Raw genomic sequence first — 17,882 nt, 5'->3', positions numbered from 1 at the left:
ATTAAGGTACAGAAAAAAACACCCAAAGGTTTAACCAGGCTAAGGTCAAATACAAGAAAACTACTTCCAAAATATCTCAACAATTTCGTAAATAAAAGAAGTTACATCTTTTTCTTTTTTTTAAACACATTTTCATTATTGATAGGGAGAAAAAGTTGCTTGATCCCAAACAGGATCAACACATTTGTTCCTTTAAATTTTAAATTCCATGAGACACAATAATGATAGTCATCTGCTTGTGAAGGAATGGTGTTTGTGATCAAGGTTATACTGAAAATATAATGCATGCTTTGAAAATGCTGATAGCTTTAAACTTTGATACTGAAGGACGACCTATTTTGAGCTGAAAGAAGAGATAAGTCAAAGGATGAAAGCAGAAAATTATAAGAAGTGGAAGAAGCATTACAACAAAAGCAGCACACCCTTCTCTACTGCCCAGTGCGTTCCTTATAAACTATACTTAGGTAGAACTTGTCTTTGTACATAATATGGGGTAACAAATAGCTGAAAATATAACTTCTCCCATGATCCTGTGTCTAGTAAAATTTTGACACTGTGGTAACTAAAAAATGTTTCAGAGAACAACTTCCCCTCGTTTAAAAAAAATGAATTGTTATCATACTAATCTGAACAGAAAGATATAGAGGACTTCCTTAATATTAGATATAAGCAAAATGTACTTTAATCTCCTTAATGTTAGAAACAAGCAGAATGGAAGGTAAGTTCTCTTTGCTGAGCGTTATGTTCTATAACCAAAAATTTAGCACTGCCAGGAGTTCCAGGTTAAGCATAGGCTACTCCAGTATTGAAGGACCGTGTTTCTCTGCCAGAATCATTCTGGTCTCCTTGAAAATGTTCCGTTTGAGAGCTTCACTGTGCACTTGGTGAAAAGGTTCACTTGCACCCACCTAACACTTATATAAGAAGCCCAAAAAGCAGGAAGCCATTTGTATCAGCTTTTATTCTTCACAAAACATTTAGGAGATACAGAAATTTGGATGATATTATTCTATTCATGACTGAACCATGAAATATGAGAAACCAACATGCATTTCAACTTGGTGACGAACAGAGTGGCAGGTATCGATGGTGGGGCAGGAATTCACAGCCATGGAAAATTCTATCATCCTAACCTACGGCTTAGTAGCAATGTGTGCTATAAATACAGGCTTCTGACATTAGCAACTGGGTCAGTCCTAATCACGAACAAAAATAAAGTCCAGGCAGCAGAGACGTGGACAAAACTGAAGAGCCAGTGAGAAAGGAAGAAAGCGACAGGCAGACATTAAGAGGGCCACGGCAACCATAGCTCTACTACTAGGACTGGAGGGGTGAGGTGGGTAAGGAAGCAGCAGAGGGGAGAAAGGGGGATCTCTCAGAAGAACGTTTATAACATATATGCAATAAAATATCATCTACTGGTCATGTACCTTGTCGTGGTGGGTTCATCTCTGCAAACCTCTTCAGAATGTTGCTGACCATCATGGGAGCAGCAACAGAAGAGTTCTGCTGCCTGGGAATGTCTGCCTGCTGGGTGGTACCTGAAGCCATGTCATAAATGATTGGAACTATAATACTAACAGGTTCTTGGGGAGGGACTGATGTCTTCTGAGTCAGCTGAAGCTGTTGACATACAACACATACAAAAGAAAATAAAAATACAGTAAGAAAACAAAATACTTACTGAAAATGATTCAAAGGTACAATCATTTACTAAGATTAAAGATACAACAAGTAAAAGAAAATTAAATATAACAAAAGAAATGACCAACAATACCATGATTAAGATGCAATTGTGTCACACAATTACCAGGTTCAATATATTTCTTACTACAGAAACGAAGATTACATGAAGTCTAAACACACACACACACACACACACACACACACCCCAGGTGGTACTTACAAAAAATAGCATTTTGGATTTCAGCACCACAGCAGGTGTCCCAGGAGGTGCAATTGGTGGTGCACTGGGAGGGATCGTCAGGCAAAACTGAACGTTCCATTTTAGCTGTGTTGCCTGGTCAGGAAACTGTTTCGGAAAAAAAAAATCATGATAAACGAATTTTATACTCACTTATCAACAGATCGTGAAGTTGATAACCTGCATTTTTTCAAAGGAAATACACATGTGGAGTTGCTAACTGAAGAGTCAAGCTCTCGATTTATGAGAACCCTTTCCTTTCCTCCCACTTCATTAAGGTCTGCGGGTTCTGCTTCCTTGTTGTCTCTGACATCCGTTCCCGCCTCTCTATTTTCACTGATGCCAAGGAGCTGATAGATCCCTAACTTCTCCCATGGCCCCTGTAACGGTCCCTTCTGGTGGCTGCCTCTCCCAATCTATCCTTACAACACTGCCAGACAAATGTCCTAGAGCATAGTTCTAATTTAGCTTACAAATTCTCAGTGACACACAAGAATCCATGCTGCCCCAAGCACCCCCACCCTGCCACCTAGGGACCAACACTGGCATTCAAGACACTTCCTAACTGGGGCCAATCTAGACTTCCCAGTCTCATTTCCATCTCCTTCCCTAAAAGCAGCTAGTCAAACTGTATTACTCATTTTAAATTATATCTACTGGAGCTTTTTTAGTGACAATATTTACTCCTTTAAAAAAACTCAAATGGATTTTTTTAAACCCAAATAATGTTTCCTATAGCCTATCAGAGCAGAAGCCAAATGCTGAGACAATTAGCAAAGGGACAGTGCCGTCCCAATATTAACAGTAAAACACGAACTGAAAAAAAGAAGTGAGGTATTTACAGTTATCCAAAGCAATGCTAGAAACATTAAAATGAAGGACTACTGTAAAACTGGAAAAATAAAATTAGCTTCCACCTGGATTCCAGCTATATAATTGTATACTTTCATAGGAAAGAAGAGGCATTAAAAATTTCCCCAGAGAAAACAGTTTTTTCAATAAATGGTATTAGGCATGGGAGGATTATTTCATGATCTAAGAATAGGAAGAAGATATTAAATGTATTTGTTTTTGTAAGAGAGAAGTCGCTGGCAACTTAGGTTACCTATGGGGAGGAGGACTAGACAGTTGGACAAGGATGGATGTGAAATTTCCCACTGTCTCATTCTAAACTCAAAAGATACAAGAGGATTGTGTTACCTACCCAAAGACAAATAAAATTTAAGTTAAAAATTAAGAAGAATGCAAGAGGAAAATAAAAGTTACATAATGGTGAAAACCAACATATGCTCTCCCACCAACTCCAACCTCCTCTGATTGACCTGGCTAGAAAAGTTTGTCTCTGTAACTTACCAGCTCTAGCTTCATAATATGCACACAGTCCCTGAGGATGTGTGTAGGAGCTCCTAACAGCTTGGTGAAAGCTATTAATGTATTGGCTTTAAATGGTGGTCCTGCAACCTACAAGGATAAATAAAGCAAGTTAAGTTACTCTTCATTCTACCTTGATTCTGTTTCACTGAGTGTATTAAAATTATGCATTAAGAAACACATACTCTTGTTTCAAAGAATTTCTCCAAAACTTGAAGTTCGTCAGGTTTCCACTGTCCTGCATTTTCGGGTGTCACTTTTAGCTGAAGTGTTTGGTTGGTTTTAGGACTAAGGGCTACTCTGCATTTCAGTGCATCAGTCTTAAACATGATCACCCCGGGTTCATTGGAATTTATCAGCTGCAGCTGCAAAACAAGAAGTATGCATCAAATTAACATACCAGGCAATATGTAAGTCAAGGAGAAAATGTAATTATAAGTAGATAATTGTTTCAAAAGGAAAACAACTAAGTTGAGACCTGTTCCAAAACAAAGATATCTAGGCCTTGAGCACCAGCAACTGCTACTAACCACATGGCAGAGAGACAGGTGAGCAAACATTATGTGTCTCTTGATGGAAGAACATACCACCACCTATCAAATACTCTTGCAAAACAACCAACTTGAACCTGAATTCAGTAGTCAGATCCACAGGACTGATCGACATTACAAAAATATGGGGGTCAAAACAGCATGTCAGGTGATTCAAAAGGGATGCGATCACCAAGGTCCAGACTGAGAAATTCTAGAGGACAAATGATATGGCTTCTTCAACAAACAGATTATTTAATGAGAAACAGAGATGGAACCTATAATTTAAAAAGGACTTAAAGATATGTATGGATTCTGATTCAGATGGTTAAAAACTGTGACAACTTGGGAAATATGGACACCAACTAGATGGTTGATTATAAAGAAACCATATTTATGATGAAATGATGTCAGGAATTTGCTGTCAAACAATCTGAGAGGAGGAGTTACAGATGAAATAGTATTAGTGTCAGTTCACTGTTGAAGGTGGGTATGAGAACAGACAGGTTCATTGTATAAGAGAATTATATATTCTACTTCTGTATATGCTTAAAATTGCCTACAGTAAGTTTTAAAAAAAAAAATGGTCCATTAGAAAAAAAAAAAAGAATAAAAAGTTCAATTAAAGAATGTTAGATCTGGGTTGGGATGTTATGCTAGCCCAGGATTGGTAAATATAAGTTCTATGGTTTCTGCTGCAACCACCAACGATGCCATCATAGGTGAAAGCAGCCACAGGTAACAGGCAACTGAATGCGTGTGGCTGTGTTCCAATAAAACTTTACAAAGACAGATGGAGGGCAGGACTTGGCCCCTGAGGCACACAGTTCACTGACCTCTGCTCTACCATAATGTATTGATTATGCACATGAGCAAAATGGGTTCAAAGGCTTTGTGGCAGAGGTGAGGCTAGATAAGGGGTCTGCTGATTACCATTTTAATGCTAATTTATTCAACTTATGTTAAAACTTCTTTCTTTCAAATTCAAATGTAAAGGTTGCAAAATAGCTTGGTGCCATCTGTGGAGAGGCTATTTTAAGCATTCACCATTCTGACTACCTCATTAACATAACTATAAATAATAATTATTATAAATAATATATAACTGAATACCAAGACATTATGTAAAAGTTTTATATAAAGTTATCTCAAATTCCCACAACTGCTGGGAATTAGGTAGATACTGCTATTATTATTATCAAAAAGGTGAAGAAATTTGCCCAAGCTTATACCAGCCAGTGGCATGTCCTGGCTACAAACTGGGGTAGTCTGATTCTAGAACTAGAATATTCTAGTTTATAGTTCAACTCTGAACTGTATAGATTATATATATATAAATATAATTATATATTATTCATATTAATAACTTATAATTATATTACATTATTATATATAATATTATATATACAACTCTGAACTATATATATTATAGATTCTAGAATAGTTCAACTCTGAACTATTTCCTAATGATTATCACCACAGGATAGAAGTCTTTCTACACGAGTTTGAAATCCATTCAATTGCTCATGTATTTATGAAGCAGCTTTCAGGGCTTTTTCCTGGTAGCTCAGTGGTAAAGAATCAGCTTGTCAATGTAGGAGACATAGGTTCAATCCCTGATCCAGGAAGATCCCACATGTCGCAGAGCAACTAAGCCCGTGTGCCAGAACTATTGAGCCTGTGCTCTAGAGCTTGGGAACCACAACTACTGAAGCCCACATGGGCTAGAGCCCATGCTCCACACACAAAAAAGCAGCTTTCATCCTTTTGTGATCATAAATAACTTCAGGATCACAGATTCAGAGTCAGCCTGCCTGCAGAAGCATTCCAGAAGGCAAGTAATTACTCATGTGCTATTCTCTGCCAAATCAGATCCTGGGTACACTTGTCTCATGGTCTACTGGAGATCTCCAGATTCATGTTAGCCATAGTACAGCTAATGATAAAAGAAGCAACTTGTTAATGTAAGAAGGAAAAGAAAACAGTGGATCCACTTTCAATGCTAGGCTGGGGAGAAACCGTAATTCTAACGAGCTGGTTAAAGGAGGTGAGGGAACAGTTCATATCCTATTCTGGGAGGCATCTAAGCATTTGACTTGACAATCACCACTCAGGAATTCACCAGGTACCCACATACCGTCTCCTGCTGAATAATTCTTTGAAGGTGGCGTCTCATGATGACTGATCCAAGGAATCTCTCAAGCGGAGAACATAGGTAACTACCTGCCAGGCCGGGCACGAGGCCTGGCGTTGGAGAGGGCAGCAGCAAAATGTTCAAGGCACTGTGAGTGAGGATGGTAGGGATGGAGGCTGCCCAGGAGCGCTGAGGTAGTTTACGAGGTGGAGGCATGTTTGTTGGCATCGTTTGGGAACCTTTTGGGAAGGAAAATATCATTTTTTTTTTTAAACAAATGCTTACTATCTCACTGTTCCCTGTTTTGCTTTGCTTTTATCTATCAGTCTGTACTGTTTCTGTTACTCCTTGTGGTGTAACAATCACACATAAGCTTCTTACAGTTACTTTCCTCCCTGCAGCCAGGTCCCTTGCAGTATGACTTTATGGCAACTCCTTCAAGGAGTGATGTCTACTTCTTTACTTGTATTCTGGGCTCACCCTGTCAGTTGCTGTGGCCTACAGAAGGCACTGGAAGTGACACAGTGCCAGCTGTCGGCCTAAGCTTTTACTCACTCTCTCGGAACCCTCTCCAGCCCAGGCGAGCAAGCCCATATTAAGTATGAGACCACACGAAGCAGAGAGAAGCCAGGCCCCCGCCAACCCAGGAGCTGACCACAGATGCACAAGTGAGCCCAGCAGAGCCTGTAAGCTCATCCAGCTGGGCTCAGCCCAAGCTGCCAACCTGCAGAACAGCAAGCTAACATATAATTGTTGCTTTAAGCCACAAAAAGTAATGCGGCAAAAGCTAATGAACATATCTGTACAATTCTTCTTTATTAATCTGCATAACTATGCCAGTTACCTTGAGGTTATCTTTCAAGGTCCAGTACTGCAGCTAAGTTAGCAATCACGACAGAGATACAAGACTCTCCTCCAATTCTGGAGAAAATATTCCCCTTCTTCTGCCTAACTTTGCAAATTAACTATCGTTACAACCAACTTACTAAATGGATAAAAGTTTAAGTTGTTAAGTATCCTTATTAAGTCATGACTTTCAAATGTGAGGATGGGATAGGATGATTAAAATAGGTCATTTGTTGGTTATCCTAAAAGCTCAAATAAAAATGTTGATGACACTCACTTGTTCCAGCTCGAGGGGAATGAGAAGCATCTGGAACTGGAGAATGTAGTGATGGGTTGGCTGGTGACATCCCAGGCATGCGTGTTGCTGGTGAGGGGCCAGACACTTGAGGAGACCCTGGCCAGTTCCCTGCTCGGCCACTTGGTGACACCATAGTGTATGGAGAACTAGGGTCCAGGGTTCCTGCAAACAAGTAAACAAATGGTTTTCAAAACCTGTATTTTAATATCTGAAAAGTATTTGACAACATTCACATGCTTATACCCTATGTAGTGATAATTTTATTTTTTCTTTCAGAAAGATATTTCACTAAAGCCTGATAGACATGACACATTTGATCTCTACTTGGTATAGTTTTTGTATTTTTTAATGTGATACAAAAATTAGGAACATAAAAAAAAGATTGAGAAAGGATAAAATTTATCTTTACATAAGGTTCAAGATGTATAATACGTAACAGTCTCCTTTAGACTATATAGGAAATACTATGGTTGAAAAGATAAAGAAAAAAAAAAAACAACCTCAAAGCACCATTAAGGGCAGAAATCTTTTATTTTTAAACTAACCCTGACAAATTATGTTTTCAATCTATTCAGAGAAGGCTGAGGAGAGGGATTTTCCATTTTCTTTATTTAGTAAAAGACACAGTAACTAAGAAATAAACCAAGAATCAAGTTTTGAAAGCAGTGACTTCCTGAACAATATCAAATTAAAATTTCATCCTGCAGATACCTTTAACATAATTACACCCCTTTGTAACCATCATGAGAAATGCTGGGCTGGAAGAAGCACAAGCTGGAATCAAGACTGCAGGGAAAAATCTCAATAACCTCAGATATGCAGATGTCACCACCCTTATGGCAGAAAGCGAAGAGGAACTCAAAAGCCTCTTGATGAAAGTTAGAGTGAAAAAGTTGGCTTCAAGCTCAACATTCAGAAAACTAAGATCATGGCATCTGGTTCCATCACTTCATGGCAAATAGATGGGGAAACAGTGGAAACAGTGTCAGACTTTATTTTTTGGGGGCTCCAAAATCACTGCAGATGGTGACTGCAGCCATGAAATTAAAAGATGCTTACTCCTTGGAAGAAAAGTTATGACCAACCTAGATAGCATATTCAAAAGCAGAGACATTACTTTACCAATAAAGGTCCGTCTAGTCAAGGCTATGGTTTTTCCAGTGGTCATGTATGGATGTGAGAGTTGGACTGTGAAGAAAGCTGAGCACCGAAGAATTGATGCTTTTGAACTGTGGTGTTGGAGAAGACTCTTGAGAGTCCCTTGGACTGCAAGGAGATCTGACCAGTCCATTCTGAAGGAGATCAGTCCTGGGTGTTCTTTGGGAGGAATGATGCTAAAGCTGAAACTCCAGTACTTTGGCCACCTCATGCGAAGAGTTGACTCATTGGAAAAGACCCTGATGCTGGGAGGGATTGGGGGCAGGAGGAGAAGGGGACGACAAAGGATGAGATGGCTGGATGGCATCACTGACTCGATGGACATGAGTCTGAGTGAACTCTGGGAGTTGGTGATGGACAGGGAGGCCTGGCATGCTGCAGTCCATGGGATCGCAGAGTCGGAGACGACTGAGCAACTGAACTGAACTTGTAACCAAATGACAAAATGAGAAAATACTACCATATATCAGAGAGTAAATGTTCCTTACTTAATCTTACAAATCGGTAAGAAAAAAACACAAGAATATAGGCAAAAGATATAAACTAGCAGATGTAAAATAAGAGACATGAAAAGACTGATGAACATAAGAACTTCACTAATAATCAAAAAAACACACACTGAACAGTAAGATGCCATTTTTTACTTATCAAAGTGACTGAGACTTCTTTAAAAATCACAATACCCTGTGCTGCCAATGATGCAGGAAAACAGACATTCTTGTATGATACTAGAGGAAATTGGCACAGCCTTTCAGGTGAGCAATCTGCAATGTTTCAAAAGCTTTAGAATTTCTCAAACCCTGTGAGACAGCAATTCCACTTCTAGGAACTTACCTAGGAAAATAATCCTGTGAGCAGAGAAGATACCACTTTCAGTTGTGAAAAAATACAAACATTCTAAACATATCATATTAGGAGAGCAGTTAAATCATGGTATGCCCAGACAAGGGGATACTATGAAGCCATTAGTATGATGATATATAGTTCTTACTAACAAAAATGCTCCTGCAAATATTCATAGTAAAGAGTAGAATCACAGGTGCTACACAGTTGTACAACCTGAGGAAGCTCTTTATGTTCAGAATTGGCATGGGATTCATGATATAGTTAAGTGACGAAAGTAAGGCACTGAACATGGTGTACAGTATGCTGCCATGTACATAAAAGAGAGAGAAAGACCACTCCACATAAAACATCTCGCCAAGAATTCATGAGAAATTAGTAGCACTAAATGCCTTTGGGAAGAGGAACTAGGTGGTTTTGGTCAAAGGGAAGGGAAACACCTCACTGGCTACCTCTTCTTTATCTATCTGAACAAATTCAAAATAGAAATTTTGAGTTAAAAAATTCAAGTCTCAAAGCAATACATATGATAGGGTCCCAATTTTTTTTGACGGGGTGGTGTTTGGGCAGAGAGACAAGAAGATGGGTAGAGAGCAAGCTACAGCAACAGAGATTCAGGCAAGCAGCAGGTACATGACAGGTCACGTGAGGCGGGGAAAGAGTTCAAAGCAGACAGACTAACTGGTAGATCTCTTGGTGGTGTTATTAGCAAAAACCTAGTTTTTTCATTCTTTTTTGGGCTGAGCCACGCAGCATGTGGGGTCTTAGTTTTGAACCTGCGCCCCCTGCAGTGGAAGTGCAGAGTCCTAACCATCGGACTGCAGGGGAACTGCCAGGAAAAACATATTTTCTTTTGCTATTCCCCCAATATGTAAGTGCTAATTTTGCAAAAAGAAAACTTTTATTTCACAAAAACTACTTTCACATCAAACTCTTATGCTCTAACGATTTCTATGTATGGACTCACCATGTGGACTAGCAAAACTGGCCCCTGGTCCTATTGAGATTCCATGCGAGGATGGGGGAGGAGTTGGAACAAATGATGCTGGTGATGGGGCTCTCAAAGCCCCACTCGGGGAGCTGGCAGCATGCAGATTTCCTAATAAAGGAAAATAATTATAGATGATCTTGCAGGACACATATTATGTCCTGACCAAGGACCCCAAGTTAAGACTCTATCTACAGACTAAAGAAACAAGTAATAAAGCTCCCAGAAGTAGCACAAAGAAAAACTGGAACAATTTCACCACTAAAAGAGAGATCAATTCCATGGGGCCCCAATTCTAGCTCTTACATTGACTAATTTTTTTTTAAAAAAATATATGCAGTGTAGCAGTGTAGTTTTTTATTCACTCATTCACTCATTCAACAAGAAGGCATGAACATCAATGTCATGCCAAGCATTGTTGTACGTACTGGGGATGCAGCAGTTAACAAGAAACAAAAATTCTTGCCCTCATGGGAGTTTATATTCCAGTATAATGAGAAAGACAAATATATGTCAGGTTATGTTAAGTGCTATGGAGAAAAACAGGGCAAGGTAAGGGGGATATATCGTGTGGTGGTGGAGGTAGGTGCTGCTCTTTATATAGAGCAACTTCTTCAAAAAGGGGCTATGTGGGCTGAGACATAAAGTGAAGGATGAGGCATGAGGATATCCAGGGAATAACACACTGAAGGCAAACAGAGGAGCTAGTGCAAAGGCCCCAACAGTAGCAGCAGTTAAAAATAACAGGGGGAGGCCAGTGTGGCTGGAACAGCGTGAGCAAGGTGGGGAAGGGGAAATGGAAAACAATTAGGTCAGAGAGGTGGGAGGAGGGTCCCAGATTTCATAGGGATTTGTAGGCTGCTTTAAGGACTTAGGGTTTACCCTGAAAGAGATGGGAAGCCACTGCAGAGTTTGGAGCAGAGGAGTCATGACCTAACTTCTGTACCCCAAGGATCATTCTAGCTGCTATTGAAAAACAAGACTATAGGGAAGGGGGCGGGGAAACCAGTCAGAGGCAACTGCAATTACCTAGGTAAAGATGGTTAGTGACTCGGGAAAGGGTGAAGGCCGAGACATTGATAAGTGGTTAGGTTCTAGATAAAGTCTGAAGACAGAGCTGACAATATCTGGTAACTGACTGACTGTGGGTGTGAGAGAAAGGAGTCCAACACGACTCCTACAGCTGTGGCCCAAGTAACAGGAACGAAGAAGCTGCCACTTGCTGAAATGGGGTGTCTATGGGAGCAGTAGTATAGGGAACAGCTGGAGGGTGTTAGGAATTTAGTCTCAGCTGTACTGAGTTTCAGATGTTGGTTAAACATCTATCGATACATGGAAATGCTGAACAGATAGCTGGAAAATGATAGGACTCGAGTTTAGCAGAGAGGCCTAGATGGAGATATAAAAAACTGGGAGACGTGAGCTTAAGGATGGTGTTTAGCCACAGGACTAACTTGAATTTACAACTATGAAGGGCAGGGACTATGACTACCAAAACTATGAATGCAACATTAAAATACTTGCTACATTACCATAATTATCCTCAATACCAGCAGTTTTCAAATTCTCCACTATTAGGTAAGAGAACTTCATATTCTTAATATTATATAATACCTAATGCAGTATTAGTTCAATACAGTATGAATTCAATATTAACATATTTACATTCAAGAAATATGTTAATTGACTTGGTTAATCTTTAAGTATTATATTTACATATCTAGCTGTGTGACCTGGACAAGTGACTTAACTTCTCCATGCCTCATTTTTCCTCTGTTAATGGGAAATAATAGGTCCTATGCCACGGGTTTGCTGTGGAGACTAAATGGGTAAAGTACTTAGAACAGGGCCTGGTGCACAGGAAGCACTATAGAACTGTCTGCTACTATAATTATTTCAATAATCATCTCTCCTTTGCGAAACCAGTCTCAACTCACATCCTAGAAACCCCCTCCCCTCGGGTGCTGGGTCCCCGCTTCCCATTCTCTCCCTTGCTCCCCAGCTGCTCCTCCCTAGGCTCCCACACTGTCTACTGTTGGAACTTCACAGGGGCTGAGTCCCCCACCAGCTCAGCCTTCGGGAACCTTCAATGACACAATGATCCAAGTCTTCACCGGGGGTGCCACCAACTCCGATGAGCAGGGAAGGGCTCATCTACCTGAAAATCTCATACCAGTCCTCCTCGCTAGCTTGAGCTAACAGGGTAAGCTTGAGGAGCAGGGCTGTTATTGGGCTCACTGCTGAATTCCCAGCACCCAGCAGCATTAGACACACAGCAAGTGCTTAAAACATACTGTTTTAACATTTCAGTTAAAAGTCTAAATCTGGCATTCTCCAGCAATTTTTACAGTGCACTTCATGAGGCTGCCCACAGAGCCATTTTGTTCGTACAAGCAGGTTGTGCCCTGCTTGACTCTGAGGGCGGGGCACCATTCACACACACCGGGGCTCTGTCAGCTCCTTCTGTAAGGGAGCTTTTCTGTAAGCAGTCATCGAAGCAGGAAAGCAGTCACACACACTACACACATGGGTGTGGTTGTGTTCCATGAAACTATTTACAAAAGCAGGTGGTGGGTAGGACATGGCCCACTGGCCTGAGTGTGTCAACCTCTGACACAGATCACGCTGTGACACAGACCATGCTGTGATTCCTGGAGTTGCACCGTGAGTCTGGTTCCGGGTGACAACCCTGCCACTTAACTCAAACCTTTTAAAAGTGCTCCTGAATCACACAGATTTCAAAACCCTGCAATAATGAATGAATAGCAAATATCTGGCCATAGACTAGCAAAGCAGTTCTCTCTGAAGTCTCAGGCTACATGTGTAGGATTTCTCACTGTATGTGTGTCTATTTGGGATGTGAAAGTTGAACATGCCAAGAGTTAGTATCTTACCCGGAGACTGTGTATGCATCATAGAGGGAGACTGGTTGACTGTGCTGTGGTAAGATGTAGGGGGTGAAGTAAGAGGATAAGCACCTGATGCTCCTGGCTGCTTTGGAAATGGCTGAAAAGAAGAAAATTCCTTGTTGGTAAAATGGCCAACCATGTAGCATATGTGGGCGTGGCTTTCCGCCATCAAGAGCTACAGTGTTAATTAACATTTACATGTCACTGGTTATCAAATAGGAAAAGTGAGGTGTGAAAATGCCCCAAATTCACACCAGTATTGCAAATTTTAAAAAGCTCCCTTTCAAAGTGTTTTAAAAATAGCAACGTCCCCATTCCTGACCTTGCAGTACCACTACTTTATCCCTCAAGAGCTTTTTTTTTTTGCTCATTTTATCTACCAAATCACTGATTTATCAGTATTATTTATCTACCATTTCATTGATTCTAAGATCAACTCCCCCCGCATTTTAACATCTCTGAAATTATGGTATGTCTTCCAATTCATGCATGCTGCAGTCTAACTGCAGCACTCTTTCAGGCAGTACATAAACAGCGCACCATACACTGGTGGCATTTGAGAGTCAGTGAAATATGATAGTTCAACCTGGTCCCTACTCATTTTCACCTTCATCTCCAGTAACAAAAATCCGAGGACAACTCTTCCTAGTGTATTTTCTTAACTAGAGTATGAGTCACATACAACAAAGCACACAAATGCATAGTCTGATGAGGGTTTATAAATGTAACTGCCACATAAGTCAAGATGCTGAAGAACATTACCAGAACCCCAGAGGCCTCCCTCCTTCCAAATCTCTTATCACCTCCCAAAAGGTAAGCAGAACTCTGACTTCCATCACTCAAGCTTGGTTTTGCATCTCATATAAATAGTGAATGTACTCATTAGTGTTTGGCTTCTTTTGTTCAACACTGTTAGTGAAAACCATTGTTTTGTTGCATGGAGCAACAGCATTTTTCTTTTCTCTGAAGTATTTCTGTGTATTCCAGTTTACTCACTCATTCTTCTGTTGTCGGTTATTTGGGTTGTTTATAATTTTTTGCATAAATAATGTTGCTATGAACACTCCTGTATTCTCCGGCTGCATTTCTGTTGCACATATACCTAAAGTAAAACTGTTAAATCACAGGCATGCATAATGTTCAGCTTTAGCACTCTGAATACTGCTAAATACCACTGCAAGGTAGCTGTACCATTTTACACACCTTTCAGCAGTGAGAGTTTCAGGGGTCCTGATACCAAATGTTGGCAAGGATTACTAATTTTTTTCCTTAAAGCCATTTTTGTGGGTATGGGGTATTAACCTCACCATGGTTTCAATGTATAATTCTGTGATGCCAGATGACAATGTTCACCTTTTCTGTGCTTACTGGCCATTTGGACATCACCTTTTATGACCACACGGGTGATCACCCACCATTATTTTAAGTGCATGAGTCGAAGGTTAATGCTGTCTCTGGTACTATTTACTTCCCTTCACTAGAAGCCTCCCCCTGTCTCCCTTTGTCATTATTTTTCACATGGCTGTCTTGTGTCCACCAAGGACTTCCTTGCCTTTTAACAAAGAAGTGCAAACACCTGTAGAACCTGTTAAGTAACAGAAATGTGATGCCATGTGCAATATCAGTTAGACATCACCTGTTGCTGCGGTGGTGGTTGGAGTTGTGAGATTAAAGAATCCATCATATCTCCTCCAATGGGAGAAGGGGGATTATCGTCCTCATTTACAGACCTTCTTCGAGCATCCTGATTGCTGTCAACAAACATATTCAGGAATGTCTATGGATATAAACAGGTAAAATTTAGATTATTTTGCCTAACTTTAGTAAGATATTCTTAATCATTTAGCATGTGTTAATAGAAACAAACACATCATGTCCATCTCTGAAATACAAGTTTGACACATGGCCACCATTGTTAGGCCAACCTAGAAGAGACAGTCATCGTTTTGAAGGAAAGAAGGAAAATTGAGGAAAATGGTTAAACATAACAATAAAAAAATCTAAGTGCTGTTATGTGAACAAAAGTTAAAGAAAGAAGTACATCCTGGTCAAAATATTTTATTAATTTCTGAATCAGAAATGTGGAAAAGAATAAAAAGTTGCATGGTAGGCATGTAAACAACTTCAATGACTTGGAAAGTTTCCTATTTAGTGAGAGTTCTCACTTTTTAAGCCAGCAAATATGAAAGAGGAAAACTGAATAAAGAAACTAAGCCATCTTTTTCCTTTTTATTTTATGTAACAATCTTGAACTATCAAGAATGGGATAAGGGTGTGTTTTATAGAGCATGTCATCAAAAATTAGGCGAGGCTACCAGAATTTGTGTCTCAATCACAGATTCTTTTTAATACCCTCTACCTGCCCAATCTTCAAAAATATAGATTATAAGCTTATCAGAATTACTGAAAAGCTTTTAAGGGTACATAGTCTGACTTCTAATTAAAGGTAATAGTTTATTCACAATACTCATTTCATCTTCTCTCAACAGCCCCCTGAAACTCCTAAAAAATTTTTTAAGCAAAAGTCACAAAGACAAAAACAATGGGATAAGAGAGAAACAACAATAAATTCTAGGAGGCTGCAGAGCAGATGGCTGAATGGTAACTGAACTATCCAATGTGAGGAAGTCGTTTCCTAAGCAAGCAGTGGGGAAAGCCAAGAAGCAAAGCTATTTCCACCCAGATCTCCAAGATACACAGGAACTGACAGCATCAGACACCTCTGGAAATGAGAATGAAAGAGACTAAAAGCAGAAGGACTAGGTGATTGTCTCTTTCCGAGACAGTGAAACCCTCCAGACCCTCTGTCCTCCCACTGAATGAAGCTGACCTCTACCACTTGGCAGAAGGTCTCTGATTTGGGGGACTCTAGGATCAATTGAGAGCTGGGGTACCATATTAAAAATGAAGATTAAAGTTTTCATAATGAATGCTGAGAATACCAGTTTACTTCTCTTATTTCATTTGCCAAAAATTGGGAGCCAGTGCACACCATGCAGAGTTTTGATATTCTTCTCTTGGTCCTCACACTGGCCCAACAAAGAGATCTAAAGCTACTGACACTGGAGTTACAACCAATGAAATGGCCCAAGCAGATCGTTCCACAGTGAAGATCACAGTCAACGAGGCTCACCTTCAAGAGAGGACAATGTAGCCATAGAGAACAGATGTCACAAAATGAACTTTGAGAAACAAAAAGAGCTCTCGAATTTTTTCTAAAAAAGATGGCAAAAAAAGTTCTTGATGGAAATGAAAAAATAGAAGGATTGGAGGGAAAATGAGGAAATCTCCTAGAAACAAAGAGATAAAAAAACAGAAAAGATAAGAAAATCAGAGGATATGTCCAGGATTCCCGACATCAGAATAGCGGGGATACCAAAAGGAGCTCACAGAGAACACAAAGAAAAAGACTTGAGGAATAGCATAAGGAAGTTCCCCAGAACAAAAGGATGTAAGTTTCCAGACTGAAGGAGTCCACTTGTTCACATAAGGCTGAAGAAGTGGAATGGATTAAACGTCTCAATGGTCACAATAGAAGCCAGGGGACAATGGAGCAATGCTTTCAAAATTCTTACAAAAAATGACTGCAACCTAGAACTCTATATCAAGCCCCTCCCTCAACTAGATGAGGTTAACTAAAGACACTTGCCAACACACAAGGTCTCAAATTAACCTTCTGTGTATCTTCTCCCAGGGAGCAACGTAGAGCATTCCACCAAAACAATGAAGTAAACCAAGAAAAAGAAGTGGGGTCCAAGTTACAGGGCAAGCAACACAAGAGAAATGAAGGACTCTCCCGCTTCATTGCTGTTTCTGCAGATCCCTAAATCGAAATCAGGGAAAAGGTCTGGAGCATTTAGAGGTCAGAGACCGTGGAAGAGATGGCTTCAAGAGGAAACTCATAAGGTACCTGATTTGTAAACATACTGAGGGCAGAGTTACATACAAGGGAAAGACTTTAAGGCTGTTAATGGTAAATAGAGAGAGCTAATAATTTTAATTAATTATGAATTTTAAAAACGAGTAATTCCCAGGAAAATAAAATGTCGAGCGAGAAAGGAAAAGTAATCATAGTAAACTTGGTAGAATAGTGTTATAATATTCATAATAATGTGAACACTGAAAAATTACCTAGTTGAAACTGCTACCCTAACCATATCTCGAGGCTGGAGGAAAAGAAGGCAAATGTGTACTGAGAGCAGCCTGGAAAGGGGAAGGGGCATACAAGAAAGAACTAAAAAAGAATTAAATCCTCATCTTCCATTAGAGTCAGATACTGCCCTTAACTAAGAAGTCAACAGGGGACAACAGAGGATGAGATGGCTGGATGGCATCACCAACTCGATGGACATGAGTCTGAGTGAACTCCGGGAGTTGGTGATGGACAGGGAGGCCTGGTGTGCTGCGATTACTGGGGTCGCAAAGAGTCGGACACGACTGAGTGACTGAACTGAAGAAGTCAACAAAGAGCAATGAAAGAATGCTATTTAGAGGTAAAGGTGTGAATACCATGAGAATGTGCTGTACAGAGTAGGAGAACAGCAAGAGTAGAATTAATTTTCAATACAAACCATTTGGAACTATTAGACTCTCAACTGTAAGAACATACAATTGAGCTATCATACCAATATCTCCAGGGGTTGTGGCCTAGGACCCTACATTAAAAAAAAGAAATATCATAGTTGAACTGATGCTCAAAGCTTCTCAATATTCACTGATAAAGGCTACTTCTAAAGTTCCCTGAAACTCCAAATAGCGAACAGGACTCTCTTGAGTACCTTCCACCTTACTCATTCCATTGTAAGGAAATAAAAGGACATTTTATCATTTCATATACATAGGCACAGAACTTGTAGCTCCTTCAGAATAAAGCTACAGAGA

The 17,882-nt window shown here is 40.0% G+C and overlaps 1 protein-coding gene across 2 annotated transcripts in view; it reads right to left on the bottom strand.

Annotated features, from left to right (window-relative positions):
• The window catches only part of MED14 (mediator complex subunit 14), a 59,955-nt gene that overhangs the window by 1,712 nt on the left and 40,361 nt on the right, over positions 1-17,882 (bottom strand). The window contains exons 22-30 of one of the 2 annotated variants that reach the window (XM_055565166.1): positions 14,638-14,778; positions 12,987-13,098; positions 10,072-10,203; positions 7,083-7,265; positions 5,963-6,198; positions 3,481-3,660; positions 3,278-3,385; positions 1,907-2,032; positions 1,431-1,623 (exon numbers count right to left, since the gene is read on the bottom strand). In XM_055565166.1, the coding sequence (XP_055421141.1) occupies positions 1,431-1,623; positions 1,907-2,032; positions 3,278-3,385; positions 3,481-3,660; positions 5,963-6,198; positions 7,083-7,265; positions 10,072-10,203; positions 12,987-13,098; positions 14,638-14,778 (1,411 nt within the window). The remainder of the gene's footprint in view (positions 1-1,430; positions 1,624-1,906; positions 2,033-3,277; positions 3,386-3,480; positions 3,661-5,962; positions 6,199-7,082; positions 7,266-10,071; positions 10,204-12,986; positions 13,099-14,637; positions 14,779-17,882) is intronic. The other variant, XM_055565168.1, reaches the window with a different exon arrangement.

Source organism: Bubalus kerabau, chromosome X (genome assembly GCF_029407905.1).
Source record: "Bubalus kerabau isolate K-KA32 ecotype Philippines breed swamp buffalo chromosome X, PCC_UOA_SB_1v2, whole genome shotgun sequence".
Classification (NCBI taxonomy): domain Eukaryota; kingdom Metazoa; phylum Chordata; class Mammalia; order Artiodactyla; family Bovidae; genus Bubalus; species Bubalus kerabau.
This window is presented reverse-complemented; position numbering and strand designations above follow the sequence as displayed.